This window comes from Boleophthalmus pectinirostris, unplaced genomic scaffold (genome assembly GCF_026225935.1).
Source record: "Boleophthalmus pectinirostris isolate CB_2022bp ecotype Guang Dong unplaced genomic scaffold, ASM2622593v1 HiC_scaffold_7, whole genome shotgun sequence".
Classification (NCBI taxonomy): Eukaryota; Metazoa; Chordata; class Actinopteri; order Gobiiformes; family Gobiidae; genus Boleophthalmus; species Boleophthalmus pectinirostris.
The window spans coordinates 14,320,625-14,333,904 of record NW_026571473.1 but is presented as its reverse complement, the minus strand read 5'-3'; the positions used below and the strand labels follow the sequence as shown (position 1 = coordinate 14,333,904).

The following is a 13,280-nucleotide window of genomic DNA, read 5'->3' as shown; positions in this document are numbered from 1 at the left end:
CCATTTTTATTCATTAACACCAAAGTTACTGAAACATATCAACAAGCCCTCAGTTACAGATAGCCCATTTACTGACCAGACTCCAGTGGTGCTAGAATCCAATTAAGTGTTCCTTAATTCTTTGGATCTGTCTCAAGAAATTATGTGCTTTTGACCATTCAACAAAAGTGACTCAAATACTCTCATTAAGTGTCTACACAAATGCTCCACAGTAGAATAATATGCTTTATGGAAAATAAAAAGAGAAAAGTTAATAAATTCAATATCTGCTCATAACTACTGAATCAGTGTTAGTGTTGTAAATTAGGTTGAAGCTGCAGAGCTGTGCACACTGCCCTGGATCATTCAACTCTTTTGTGAGGCTGCACACAATGGGATTCAGAGGTGCAGGGTTGTAAAGAGCATACGAGTCCAGAGAGAGCCAGCGTTCGGACAGACGCCCAACTATATTACGGTATTCATCTTAACCTATCACTGCTGTGGTTGTTTGAAGTGTGCATATTTGCTGAGAGAAAATAGTAAGACAAGTATTAATATCAATACAAATCTATTTGCAAATTACTTAAGTAATTTGAAATGTGTGGATGGAATACTTTTCTATGAATCTGATTTTCAGATTTGCTTTTGGTGTTCATTTGTAGAAACTGTGGAGTGACAGAAAACCACAGTGCTGACATTTCATTTGTTGTGCAGTGGGACATGGGTTGACCGTGTAGAGAGGGGACTTATGGCCAGACAAAAGACAGGACCGCTACATAGGCAATCTCATTGTTTTACAGTCAATTTGGCATTGTTCAACATCACAGCACTACAGTGGACTAATACTTTATCACTATTCTACATCTGTATCTCAAAAATGTGTGAAAAGCACAGTTTAGCAGGTGATAGTATACTGTAAACCATAACCATAATCACAATACAAAATGTTTAATGCTCTTATGCATAATAATTATACTATATAGGCTATAGTGAGTCTATAATCCCTAAATTGATCAGGTTGGGTCCATTGGTAGTTTTCAGAGTGTAGAATGTGAAGATGTTACACTCCCAGATTGGGGGCAGGAGCCAGATTTTCCTATTGATTACATTGTCCTTTGCCATGTAATATCCATTTTAATTTCATTTCAATGACCATTTCTATGACTGACTAGACCCAAGAAATAACTATATTACAAAAAACACCCCCCCCCCCCTTAGCTTGGAATGACTGAACTTATTTGCTCTAAAAATGTGTGTCCTGTCAACAGAAGTCAAACTTTTTTTTGCTACACAGTGACACGGAAACATGCTAATACAAGTTTATTAGCCTCAAATGAATGCACATTTATGTTGAAAATGTTAAAAATGATAAATGTTAATGTTAAAAAATAGATATCCTAATTCAAATTTGTATTTTAAAAAATTAAGAAAAAAGAAAATCACAGCAGAACAATCCATCATTTTCTCCTTGTTTGGTAGCTGAGGTCGGTGTCCCTCTCAGCCTGTGCGTGATGCTCTACACATTAGCAGGAGGAGGCACTATCTGTGGTGTGGCCGCCCTGGTGCTTCTCATTGTCACTACAGCGACAGATTTCTGGATGCAGTACCGATACTCTGGCAGCTGGGCCCATCAGGGGCTGTGGAGGTTCTGTATCAACCATAAGTGCCATGGCCACACCATTACTGTAGGTGAGTGTAACTTTTTAGGGTATTATATTATGACAACTTAAAGCATGAACAAATAATAAAAAAGGTTTATAGTATATAGACTATACTGTTTGTTTGTTGTTGTTTTTTTTATCAAGAATAATCTGGGATCCAAGGTTAAAGGAGATAGGGTTTGGGTCTTACTATAAACCTGAATCTTAGTAGGTAATTAAGGGGTTATGGGGTATTGATTAAGTGATTACCAAGTCTGAATCATTCTTAGTAACTCCAAAAATAGTAACCAGGATATTAAATGAATAGTTACTGAGCCTGATTAATAAATAGGCAGTTTGTTCACTATAACTTTTTTTTTACTGCTTTATTATTATACAGTGTTTCCTGGAGAAACATGTTTGGTAAAGTTTTTCTGACTTCACAAACAGTATTATCTTTGCTCATAGCCTTCTGGGACGCCACCAGGGCCTTCATGCTGCTGGCAGTGCTGAGCTGTTTGGCTGGAGTGGTGCTTGGTCTGACTGCTTTCACCAATGGGACCAAGAACAGGAGGGTCCGCACTGGTGGGATCGCCCTTATTCTGTCAGGTGGGCTCAAAACAGTTAGATTCTGTTGTCTTTTCCATGGTAAGTGAAAGGTAAAATTTAATTATTCATTCACTTGGGTGTCAGCCTTTTCAGGCCAGTTTGTATGGAAATTGATGGAACTTATCAGCGGAAAATGTCTTATACCTTCAACATATATAATACAATTGGAATATGTTGACACATTGAAGTACCTCATCAATTTACCCTAAACTGTCACCTGGTTCTTAAATTTAAATTCATTTCACCCTTTAATCTTTTTTTTTTTTTAAATGATCTGATACCATGGAGTGATTTATCATCTCTTATGCCTCTAACTTGCTTTGTTGTTTTAACAGCATTCCTGGCACTGCTGGCTTTGGCCATCTACACTGGGGTCACAGTCACCTTCTTTGGAAAGCGCTTCTTAAATTGGAGGTTTTCATGGTCCTACATTATCGGTTGGGTAGCCATTATTTTAGCTTTTGTGGCTGGTAATCACTCTTTTCCATTTGTTTAATTCAAAAATGTTTTAAGCAGACTTTAAGTCCATATTTTCCCCTCAGGAGTATTTCAACTGTGTGCTTACCGAAGGAACACTTTGGAGCCTGCTCCTTCAAATACCATTGAGAGCTAAGAAGACTGACCCATCGGTTTGCAAGTAGCTTCCAGTGAGAATGAAAAAGGTGTTTAAAGATGCACACCATATCTAATAATAAATGTAATTTTACAAATCAGTCAGGATACATCGTGTAGCTTTTTTAATTTATCGTTCTGTGTCCTTTTAGACATCTGTTTCCTCTAGAGGGAGCTAAATGTTTTTTGACATTTGAACATACCAATGTTCAACTTTCAACATAAACTTAGTTTAAATATGGTTGGATGTAATCTTATGAATGAGAAATGGCATCATAACAAACTTAACAAGGCAGTACATACTTCAGCAATAGGTGTGAAACCACAAACAAAATGTTCATTCAAACAACTCCAAAATACTTCTCAACATTCGATTTATTTTCAACAATAACAAAGTCATCTCACAGAGACTACTTTGAATTACAAAGAATGAAAAATAAATATAGGACCATAGTAGAATTAAGGACATTGACAATCAATACAAAATTATGTACAACACTTTGAAATAGTGCAAAACCACCCACTGCACAGGTCGTCTTGAGGACAGCGGGTGTGTGCGCCCCTGTATGGGGAAATACAACTGACATTGCTGTTTATGACATATTGAGGAGAATCTCCTGAGTCTCTTCAAACAGGTCATGAAATGTATTAACCTTAAACGAAACCTTTTTATTTGTACCTGGGCAGTGTGACAGTGTTCAAAGATGAAAGGAACATTGGGAGAAGCAGGATACAGTATGAATCTGTTAACCAGGGTGGTGATTTCAGATAAAACGTGTGCTCTTTGAGTGGGGGGTCAGCCATAAACAAAAGATTTTGAAATGAAAAGGAGTAAATTATTGAACGTGGTGGGCAATGCCCCCACCCCTGAGTGAAAAAGAGTTTAAAAGATCTTAGCACCATCATATACCACAGACTGTCAGCTCTGCCATTTTGTCTCAACCAGATTTTAGATTCTGAATGGCAAAGCACATTTAAAGTGCAATGCTCCCTTGAGCTGTCCACTTTCTCTCCATCACAACCTACCACAAACGTAAAGCTCAATAAAAACAGCACATACAGATACATTATATATTATCGTGCATACAGTAAGAGGTTTTGCATATTGAAATTTTGGGACCATCTAACAGCTGTTGAGAATTTAGACCTTAAAATTGTTTTGTTTTAATTCTCACTCAAAAATGAAGAGAATTCACACACTTCTTGGTTAGTGTAAATGTGGTACAAATACATACTGGTGCTAATTTAAATACTCTTCTAGAAATGAGACCTGGTCCTCTGGAGGCCTGTTACAGGTCATAAACACAAGGTGCCGATCCCCTTCAGACAGTGCTGAAAACAGATCTCAGATCTACTTTAAAGGACCAGGGCTAAACACAGTCGTGCCTTATTGAGCAAACTCTGAAAGCTTCCTCTAAATAACTGCATTGGTGAGGCATTTTCCAGTCAAGACTGGTGGGTGGTTCTCAACATAGATTAGGTTAGACCCCATACTTTTCTAAATATAAAGGTTAGCTCCCACTAAAAATGAGAAATTTAATACTGAAACAATGGTAGACTGAGGAAGGCCAGAAATGATCATCCAGAGGATTATTACAGCTCAAGAGGCTGTTTTTAAACCAGATTTTACATTTCAGTCATTAAGAGAATAACCGGAGAGGAATACCCAGTAACCAATGTTAAAAGTCATCTTTGTGCAATCATGCAAAAGATGCACTATGTGCGTCTTTGGCGATGCATAGCACGAAATACCTGCACAGAGGTATAGCCCTATTTGATTGCATGCTTCAAACAAAGAATACAATGAGTAAGATACGAAAGTTTGTGTGTTTGCCTCTGACGTGGCACATGATGAGTTCAGAGCCGTTTGGCTTTGGTTTTAACAACACACTGCAACCAGGCAGTGAGTTTATCCATTTTGGCTTGGCTCATAAAACAAGTTGTGGCATGCCTTGTGTTTGCTGCACCTTTCAAATCACCAAACATCTTCTATTGCACAGGTGGGCAGTCTTCCTTCATTTCAGACAAGATTGTCAACAGTCTTGACTTTTCTCTTCTGTGAAAGAGACTCAAATATTCTTCTAGTTGCAAGTTAACCAATCTCTCCTTGAGTAAGCGCAGGTTATGTCTCCTGGCGATATCTAAAAAGAAAAACGAAACCCATTTAGAGTCGCATTACTCAAGTACCTTGGCAGGCAGATATGACACACCCATTACAGAAATGCAATAGATCCTTCCAATACTAGAGTAGTTCTTGTAAATAGGAATACGCCATTGATTATAACCTGTAATTCTGTATTTTACATGCCATGGTGTCAAACACACAGAAATAAACCATTACAGAATAGCACAAAGACACTTACCCACTCTGTAGTGTAAACTCAGGTAGAGCACCTAGAGATGTGAGCTGTTCCTCCAAGGCAACAATACGCATGCCTATATAGCCCGAAGACAGTAGCAGCAAAACAACCCTGTAAAAAGAGTAACTTTGGATTAGTCCATTGCCTTATTCCATTTTGTCATTTTTAGGAGAAGTTAAATACTTACAAAATCAAGTAAATGAAAAGTAAAGTGTTAAGAGTGCTGGCCTCCCTCTGAACAAACAAGGATCGAGCCTTTTCAGTCACACACCATACCCAGGACCCACCTGTCCATTCAGATATATGTGAGTCAAACATGTCCATTTGAACAGCATTTTAACATGACCTGATAAACTAGTGATTAGGACACATACTTGACACAGACAGGTCTTCTGATGAGGAGCTATCACTTGGCTCTATGTGCATGCTTCTTAGAGTGGAACCAGTCCCATTAGGCACGGTCTCTGAAATAGAAAGTTTCAACCTTAGCATATAGCACTGACTGAAATTCAAGACTTATGCATCTGTATGAAAATCCCTTACCTCTGTGGGGTCTGAAGAGAGGCTGTGCTTGAGTCTGAACATCAGAGCCGTCAAAGAGGTCAAAGCTGTCCTCCAAACTCGACTGACTAGAGTTCTATTTGAAGGGACAACATTTTACCATTAGAAATCAGTAATAAACATCAGTGTTGTAGATTTCACAAATGGTAGTTTTCTTACCACAAGTCTGCTCTTCTCAAAGCTGTTTTCAGCTGAGGAAAATATGGGGCTACTGTTTGTGCTGCCATCCTAAAAATACAAATCACAATCAGACTGAACTAATTAAAATGTAACTAGCATCTTTTTTTTTTTTGTTTCAAACTTGCCAAAATTTACCTCAATCTGAGGACAGACTGAACGTAGAAGCTGATAACATCCTTCTCTGTTACGCAGAGATACAAAAAGATACTAAAAAACAAAACAAATATGTATTAACAATTATAAACAATTAAAAGAGGGTTCTGAGACCAAAGTCAAGAAACTGACCTTGTCTCCTTCTGTAGTACGAATGGACACAGCATTAGGGACAAGCAGGGCTGTGTTTTGCTTCTTCACAATCTGGATGGAGGAAACAGGAACAACAACCTGCAAATACCACTGCTGTTAAATCAAGTTTCAAATAAGTAACGTTTAAAAAAAATAATTATGGCTGAAATGCATGCCTACCTTTGTGTCCTTCAGCAAAACAGAGGAAAAAAAGCAAACATTTTTATCTGTGATGTAGAGCCTTCCGTGGTAGGGCACTTCTTTCTGCAACGCACAGAGGTATGCTGGAAAAGTAGAGGGAAGGAATTTGTAATTAAATAAGTTGCATTTTTCTACAGGTACAAAAACCCTTACAAAACTTTTCTTACCATGTATCAAATCTTCACTTTCAGGAATATCAGGAAATAACTTGTGGAATGTCTTGTTGTGCTTTATGAAGCTCTGAAGAATAAACAAAACATTTTAAGATTTAACTTTTACTTGAACTATCTGTACAATTCCATTTTTTTTTATAAGCTTACACTTTGAGAACCAGTTCCTTCTGTCCTTTCAAAGCCTTTGCTGTCCTCATCGAATGTCTGAGACCTGTTGAAACAGAATATTTTAGAAAAGATTCCCTAGTAGCAGCAAATATATTATGCCAGGCTACACTATAACAAATCTACCAAAAGGGCTTGGATCATGTGAGAAAACACTACTATGGAGTCATGTGCGTGTCAGGACAGCAGCCTGATCAGATCTTGTGATACACTCCGATAGCCACGTCATAAGCCAATAAAAGGCGTGGATTACATTTGAAAGATTCTTGCATTTCCATCTGTTCTATTTTTAAAAAATGTGTCCTCACCTCACGGCCCCTTGTCGACTGAGGGTTTTGTGCTGTTGTTGAAGCTCGAGCTGGGCTGCCTCCAGACTTAAGGCTTTCCGGGCTTCCACCTTCTTGATGCTTCCATTACTTAGACTGCTCCGACTCTTCTTCAGTTTGGTCGGCAGTCCACCACCACTGCCCTCCACGGGGTAGCTGCTGGACACACAGAAGCAGAGTTTGGAGTTGGTAGCATTCAGAAATAAACAAAAACTTGGCTCACATTGCAATAGGCTAATTATATAACCAGTTTAACAATATGGAAACTTGACTCTCAACATTGCAACAGGCCAATTACAGAACCAATTTAACAATACACAAAACAATAATGTCTAACCGCGAAATATGAACTCATTCTTAGAAATTATAACAAAAACAAAATATGCTTTTAATAGTCAAAGTCTATAAAAAACAACTGAAAGACTACTCTGCGGACTTTCCAAACCTCTAGTTTTACAGGTCTTAGCTGCGTCAGTGTTCAAACAGCGTCTATAAGAACATCTGTTGCCTGCTTTATTACAAAATGTGTTCACAGACCTGGTTCAAACAGAGCTCAAGTTTATTTGTAGAGCACACAAATTCAAAGTGCTTCACATAACAAGAAAGGCCTATTAAGATCCCAATACCGACAAATAAAAGCAAATAACTGATATAAAATAGGTATTAAGCCATTGATATATAGCCCAATAAAGGAGGAATGATAGTCACAGGAGTTTAAAGATCATGCCCTGTCCTTGACCAAAGCCAATTCAGACCAAAAACTATAGCGCTTTTATAAAAGAATCTTACCTTGTAATTTTGAAACGCTTGGATGCACGAAAAGTTATATACCTACTAACTGTAGGCATTTCTAATTAATTGACCACAATTTGGTCTAAAGTTCTCATGCGTTAACAATCCAGAGCTTTGAAAAAAACAACCAGAGCAACTGCCTAAAAGTCCTTAGATTGCAAGAGTAACCCCACAGCGTAGTCCAAATTAGAGATAAGTTCTTTTCCACAAAGTCCCAGAGGGAAAAACTGCCGTCAGAACTCAGTGGTAATGAGGAAGCAGCTCTGGTGAAATGGTGTGACACTCCGTAGTCAGTGACGTCAAACTCAACCACTCCCCCAGAGGCAAACAGACAATACAAGAACCTTCTCTATAGGAACATGTGATAAAGGTATTTTAGACGATTATCCAACACAACTCCAACTGGATTTAGGATGAAAGAATTCAGAATCAATTAACAAGCCTGGGCTTGTCTTAACAGCTCTGAATGCATACAGCTTATTTACTCAACTGTTGGGACTAGCCTGGCAGAGGTATATGGAGGTCTAACTTAAGACAAACAAACATACACAAAATATACAAGTTTGGTTTGTTTGACTTCCTGTTGGAAAACACACCTCCTAGCACTACCGTTAGACCTACAGACCAACTTATGAAACTAGGTTAAAGGTTAACTTTAACTACAGAATTGCATTAAAACCAACTTACTCAAAAGGGAAATTCTGCTTCTCACTTCCTATAAGCTAAGAACCACAACCACCACCTCACACCTCTTTAGCAAACTTTCTTTCTCTCTCTTTTATTTTTACACATTTACTTCATACAAATAGAAAATGTGTGAGAGTTTTACATATTGTTAGCTTTGGAGTTTTAATGCAAATATCAGGCAGTCCAGATATAGCCGAAAAACAACGATAACCTCTGACCCACTTCCTTGTTCAAACAATCACTTCTGGCCCCAGACCAGATACAGTCAACTCTACAGTGAGACATTTGTCAACATGACTTCAGGCACAACACGCACATTTCACCAGCCAGGATGTCAATTATATGGATTCTGAAATATAAAAAAGAAAAGCACAATGACAGCATTCCTAGGCAACTGTGAACCTGTCGATGCAAACACTTATGCAACTCATCTGAGCGTGTTCTATCACTTATTATCAAGATTGATTTAATATCTCCACTTACATAAAACGCAGATCTCAAGCTAAAAACTATTTGCCCCACTTACCTTCCATTTGCCCAAGAGCACAAAGAACTAGCAGAAAGAACTGATCTGATTCTGTCTTTTTCCATGACTCCAAACTCTGCACAAGTCAAAGTGATCGCCAAGCAGTTTGCCTTCTGCCTTAGTCCTACTGTGATGGCTCAATACTCGTGTCTAAAGGTCCTTTTTACAGCAATATAAACCAGATCCAAGTGAAGCACAGGAACAACCAGCAAGGACTGAATTCTGTGAATGCACTCCCCGAGGTCCTAAACAATGCCCAGCCAATGGTCGCTATGGAAAAGACTCAAAGGGCCACAACAGTTGGAGGTTGGGGGTGAAAGTGGAGGAGGGTAATGGAGCCTTTGCCAGACTGTTCCTAATTCAGACTTGACAAAACCTGCAAAAAGCCTGCTCTCAATGACAAAGCAGGCACACATTAAAGCTACAATGTACATGACAAAAGACAGCACACAGTCTGCACAGACAATTAACCTAAAACCTTCAAACAATCTACTACAAGTGAACCAATAAACAAAGTATGTGCAACAAAGGAGCTACTTGCTTTATTTGCAAGTGAGTAATTTAAGTGGAATATCAAATTTCATAACTCAACGCTTTAATGTCAGTGATGCATTATTTTGTTGTAAAGGAGTGCCACTTTTTACGTCAATTTTTACGTCACTGCTCCCAAGAATGGATCTCTTAATGGCTTACTTTCTTTGTAGTTCCAAACAATAACATTGAATGATTCAGAAGTGATGTTACGATTTGACCTGCCAGCACCATCTAGTGGGTACTTATAGACATTGTTTGCTTCAGAGCCAATCTTTAGTCTGTAAAAGCCTAATGTATATGGTATGGTTTGGAGCAAAGCAAGGATTTAGAAAGAAGAACTTTTACCTTTTAGTTCTGATTGGCAATTAAACATCTCTCGTTTATATTTTAATATGACAAAATAAGACTTATTTAAATGGAAAACCGTGATTAATCAATAATGAGAGAAAAAACATGTAACTGTTATAGTTAAATTTGAATGACACCAACAAGCATCTAATAGTAGTATCTAACAGCCCGTGTGGGAAGTCACAAGACCAGAGCACTTCCTCTGACTGTACAGACAGAGAGGTCTTTGAGCATTTAAAAGACCACAGCAAGCGGGCATGTGAGCGCCCAATGGAAACATCTCACCTGACCAAGGCCAAGTAGGGCATGGGGATGTACCCAGACTAATACAAAGAAACTAAACAATTTTAAATGCCAACAAGAATAACTGGGGAATGTATGCAACCTAGTTTGACCACTCAGGTGAAAATAAAAATATTCATGGTGATTACTATGTTTATTAATAAAACATGAATTGTATTTTGAGCTTCAAAATTTGTCATGTGGACATTTTATTTGCACTAGTGGGGAATGGTAATATACATTTCAGGAAGATAAGTACAACACAGTCTTTTAATCACTGTCATTTAACACAAAGAGTCTGACCTCTGCTCCAAACCATGCGCTTTTACTGACAGAGGATTTCATGTAGACTTCTCAATTAAAACGACCTAAGTTAATCATTGACTCTCAATTCAAATTAAACTTCAACTGCATCAGTGTTGTTAAAATATTGGATTTTCTTTATGCTATGACATACAAGGCTTTTCTATCCTTGTTTATTACATTTTTTTCCCCAACAAAAATACGACCGGCAGAGATATGGAATTTATCAATGTATTGTGAAAACGTTACAAACAGGATATTTTTCTACAGATGATGGAAAGCTCAAAGTGGAAAAGCCATTAACACTTATCTGACAGAGGCATCATACAAACTCAACTTTGACTACCTGTTTTAAAGCAACTCTTCAATTACCCACAAGCCCAGCAGAATGTGGGTTTCTGTGTCCAAATTCAAGACTGTTCCTGGCTCTGGTCCTTTGGGGAGACCTCAACAGATGCTTATTACCACCACAGCATCTTTCAGGAACAGCCACCATTAAGGCAACCACACCCAGACTATTCCAGGATCTGCAAAACCAACAGGCCATCCACGCACTCAAGGAAGTTCAAATGATGTTGGCTCTTTTAAACACTTCTGGGACATAGCCAGTTTCTTTATTCAAAGTAACCAAAAAAAAAGAAAAACATCCTATAATTGCAGGGCAGAACGATTTGAGTAAAATATCCAATTGCAATGTTTCCGACAAGCGTTGCGTACAGGTGAATTGTCAAAAAGACTGACATATTAAGTGACAAACTAATATAACAATCATTCATCAATCACATTTCAGAACATGTTTGTACAGACATAATCCACAGGGCTAGCCGTTTTTATGTAGTATAAGACAGGATATTTTGTTGTTTGTGAAGGAAATCATGGTATAAAAAATGGCAGCCTTTGTACTTTGCATCTTTTCAAATTGTGATTTCGATTCAATTGTAATCAGTGGAGCAGCCTTAATACAAAATAGAACTATTATGGTCAGGTCAACACCCACAAAATTGTTGTGGCATTAGATGGTCACGCCACTCAACATGCCATTCTGTAAAGCTCATAGCACATAGCTACTGTGAGAGCCAGAAGTCAATATCAAATGTCTATCTACAGGAAGGCAAGTGAAAGGCAGCACCCATGAAGACATAGACACATGGGTGCCTTTATGCAACACACTATACCACACTGTAGGTGACTCACACATCCTAAAAATAGGACTTTCTAGGAAATCACACACTTGCAAGTCCTATATGGCAATCCTCTTCAATTACCAACAAATACAACAGAGAGGAACTTTCACTTATAAAAGCAATATAAGTAGAGTCATTAATAAATTAACATCCAACATTTGGTTTTGCTACTCATTAACTTAAAACTTTTAAAAGGTCAAATAGACTTAGAGGCTTACAAATAACTACAGGCAAGTCTTTGTATCTGTGTTTTGTGTTTATCAAGTTACAAACAGGTGACATCATGTACACTTTGAATAGATTTCAAAGAAAGTGTGTTACAGAGATGAGAGATGATAGATGATATATGATAGATGATAGATTATCGAGCTGATCCCAGGCTCTAATGTGCCTCATCAGGGACAGGTGCTGAGCTCATACACAGCTGATGAGTGAGACGTGGAGGTCAAGTTCAAACACAGCAGGAGCAGCACACTGTGTCTGAAGTGTGAAGTGTAACCCGATTCACACACACTCTCAGATTCTTATGTTCTCTACTGATTTAGTACTCTTTGCGTAGCGAATAGTACAGAATGTGACCAGACAGATAAGGCCACCCCTGACAACACGACAGCTAACGGGACAGCTAGCATGCTAGCTACAGCTGCAAGACAAGGCTAGAAACATTTAACTAGCACTATAGATGCCGGAATAGATATTCGTGTTACAGCTTAGTTACATCATAAAATCACATCAGAATATAGTCAACAATGTCCTGGTTGTCACCATCACTGTATTACTATGATCCCTCTAATGATGCTCTCCGGGAGATAACGGTACAGCCTGGTTAGCTAGCTACATTCATTGACTCACCCCTCTTTCATGAAATGCTTGATTCTGACGATGGCCTTCTCGTCGATCTTCTTCAGGAAGGTTTTTAATCTTTCTCTCTTGTTTTCAAGCATCCTTTCCTCGCCCAGTGGTGGTTGTTTCGTGTTACAACCACGCTCCACGCCAAACTCCGCCGATCTTGTTTAGCTTGTGCTTTCTTTTCTCGCTTCATCCACGGCTGATTAAGATAATGAGCCTAAATCGGACCAAGGCTCACAGCCAATCAGAGCAAGGGACGGATGTGAAAAAATGGTCATGTCAGGTCAGATCCTCCAATCAGGGCGCGGAGGCTGAGCTGTTAGGACCGTCCACCACCATATATGGTGTGTGGGTCGTACCACTATCAGATGATCGGAAGGCTGTAGCACAGTCTATGGGCTGTAGTAGAGCAGATCACTTATAATGATTTACATGCAACTTCAATACATGTGCGAGTAGAACAACAAACACAAGAACTTGGTGTCAGAATACTAGTAGGCTATGCAAAGATCAGGGAGGCTCGTTTAATGGAGGCAATTGTCTGATAACGATGTTAAAATATTGTACTAGGAGAACTGAAATATCAGCTTGCATTCATGTACAAAGGGCAGACAGGCCAACTGTATGGTTGGTTGTTAAGGCTGTTGTAAAGACCTTCAATTACAACACACGGCCTGTTGTAAT

The 13,280-nt window shown here is 38.6% G+C and overlaps 2 protein-coding genes across 5 annotated transcripts; one reads left to right on the top strand and one right to left on the bottom strand.

Annotated features, from left to right (window-relative positions):
* The first annotated feature begins 1,490 nt into the window (after nucleotides 1-1,490).
* On the top strand, nucleotides 1,491-2,841 carry lim2.2 (lens intrinsic membrane protein 2.2). Its single transcript, XM_020924753.1, has 4 exons — nucleotides 1,491-1,668; nucleotides 2,088-2,228; nucleotides 2,564-2,698; nucleotides 2,771-2,841. The coding sequence occupies exons 1-4, from the start codon at nucleotides 1,491-1,493 to the stop codon at nucleotides 2,839-2,841; spliced, it is 525 nt and encodes a 174-aa protein (XP_020780412.1).
* Nucleotides 2,842-3,197: 356 nt separating this feature from the next.
* On the bottom strand, nucleotides 3,198-12,815 carry si:zfos-943e10.1 (GRAM domain-containing protein 2B). Of its 4 annotated transcripts, none has more exons than XM_020924748.2 (13): nucleotides 12,600-12,815; nucleotides 7,074-7,250; nucleotides 6,748-6,811; nucleotides 6,595-6,667; nucleotides 6,407-6,510; nucleotides 6,227-6,325; nucleotides 6,077-6,148; nucleotides 5,921-5,989; nucleotides 5,744-5,837; nucleotides 5,575-5,664; nucleotides 5,388-5,487; nucleotides 5,204-5,311; nucleotides 3,198-4,981 (listed from the first exon to the last, which is right to left on the bottom strand). In XM_020924748.2, the coding sequence occupies exons 1-13, from the start codon at nucleotides 12,689-12,691 to the stop codon at nucleotides 4,963-4,965; spliced, it is 1,161 nt and encodes a 386-aa protein (XP_020780407.1). In that variant the 5' UTR covers nucleotides 12,692-12,815; the 3' UTR covers nucleotides 3,198-4,962. The 4 variants fall into 4 exon arrangements, with proteins under 4 accessions (XP_020780407.1, XP_020780409.1, XP_020780410.2 ...); XM_020924750.2 differs by having other exon boundaries at nucleotides 7,074-7,247; XM_020924751.2 differs by lacking the exon at nucleotides 12,600-12,815 and adding an exon at nucleotides 7,881-8,545.
* Between the last annotated feature and the right edge of the window lie 465 nt (nucleotides 12,816-13,280).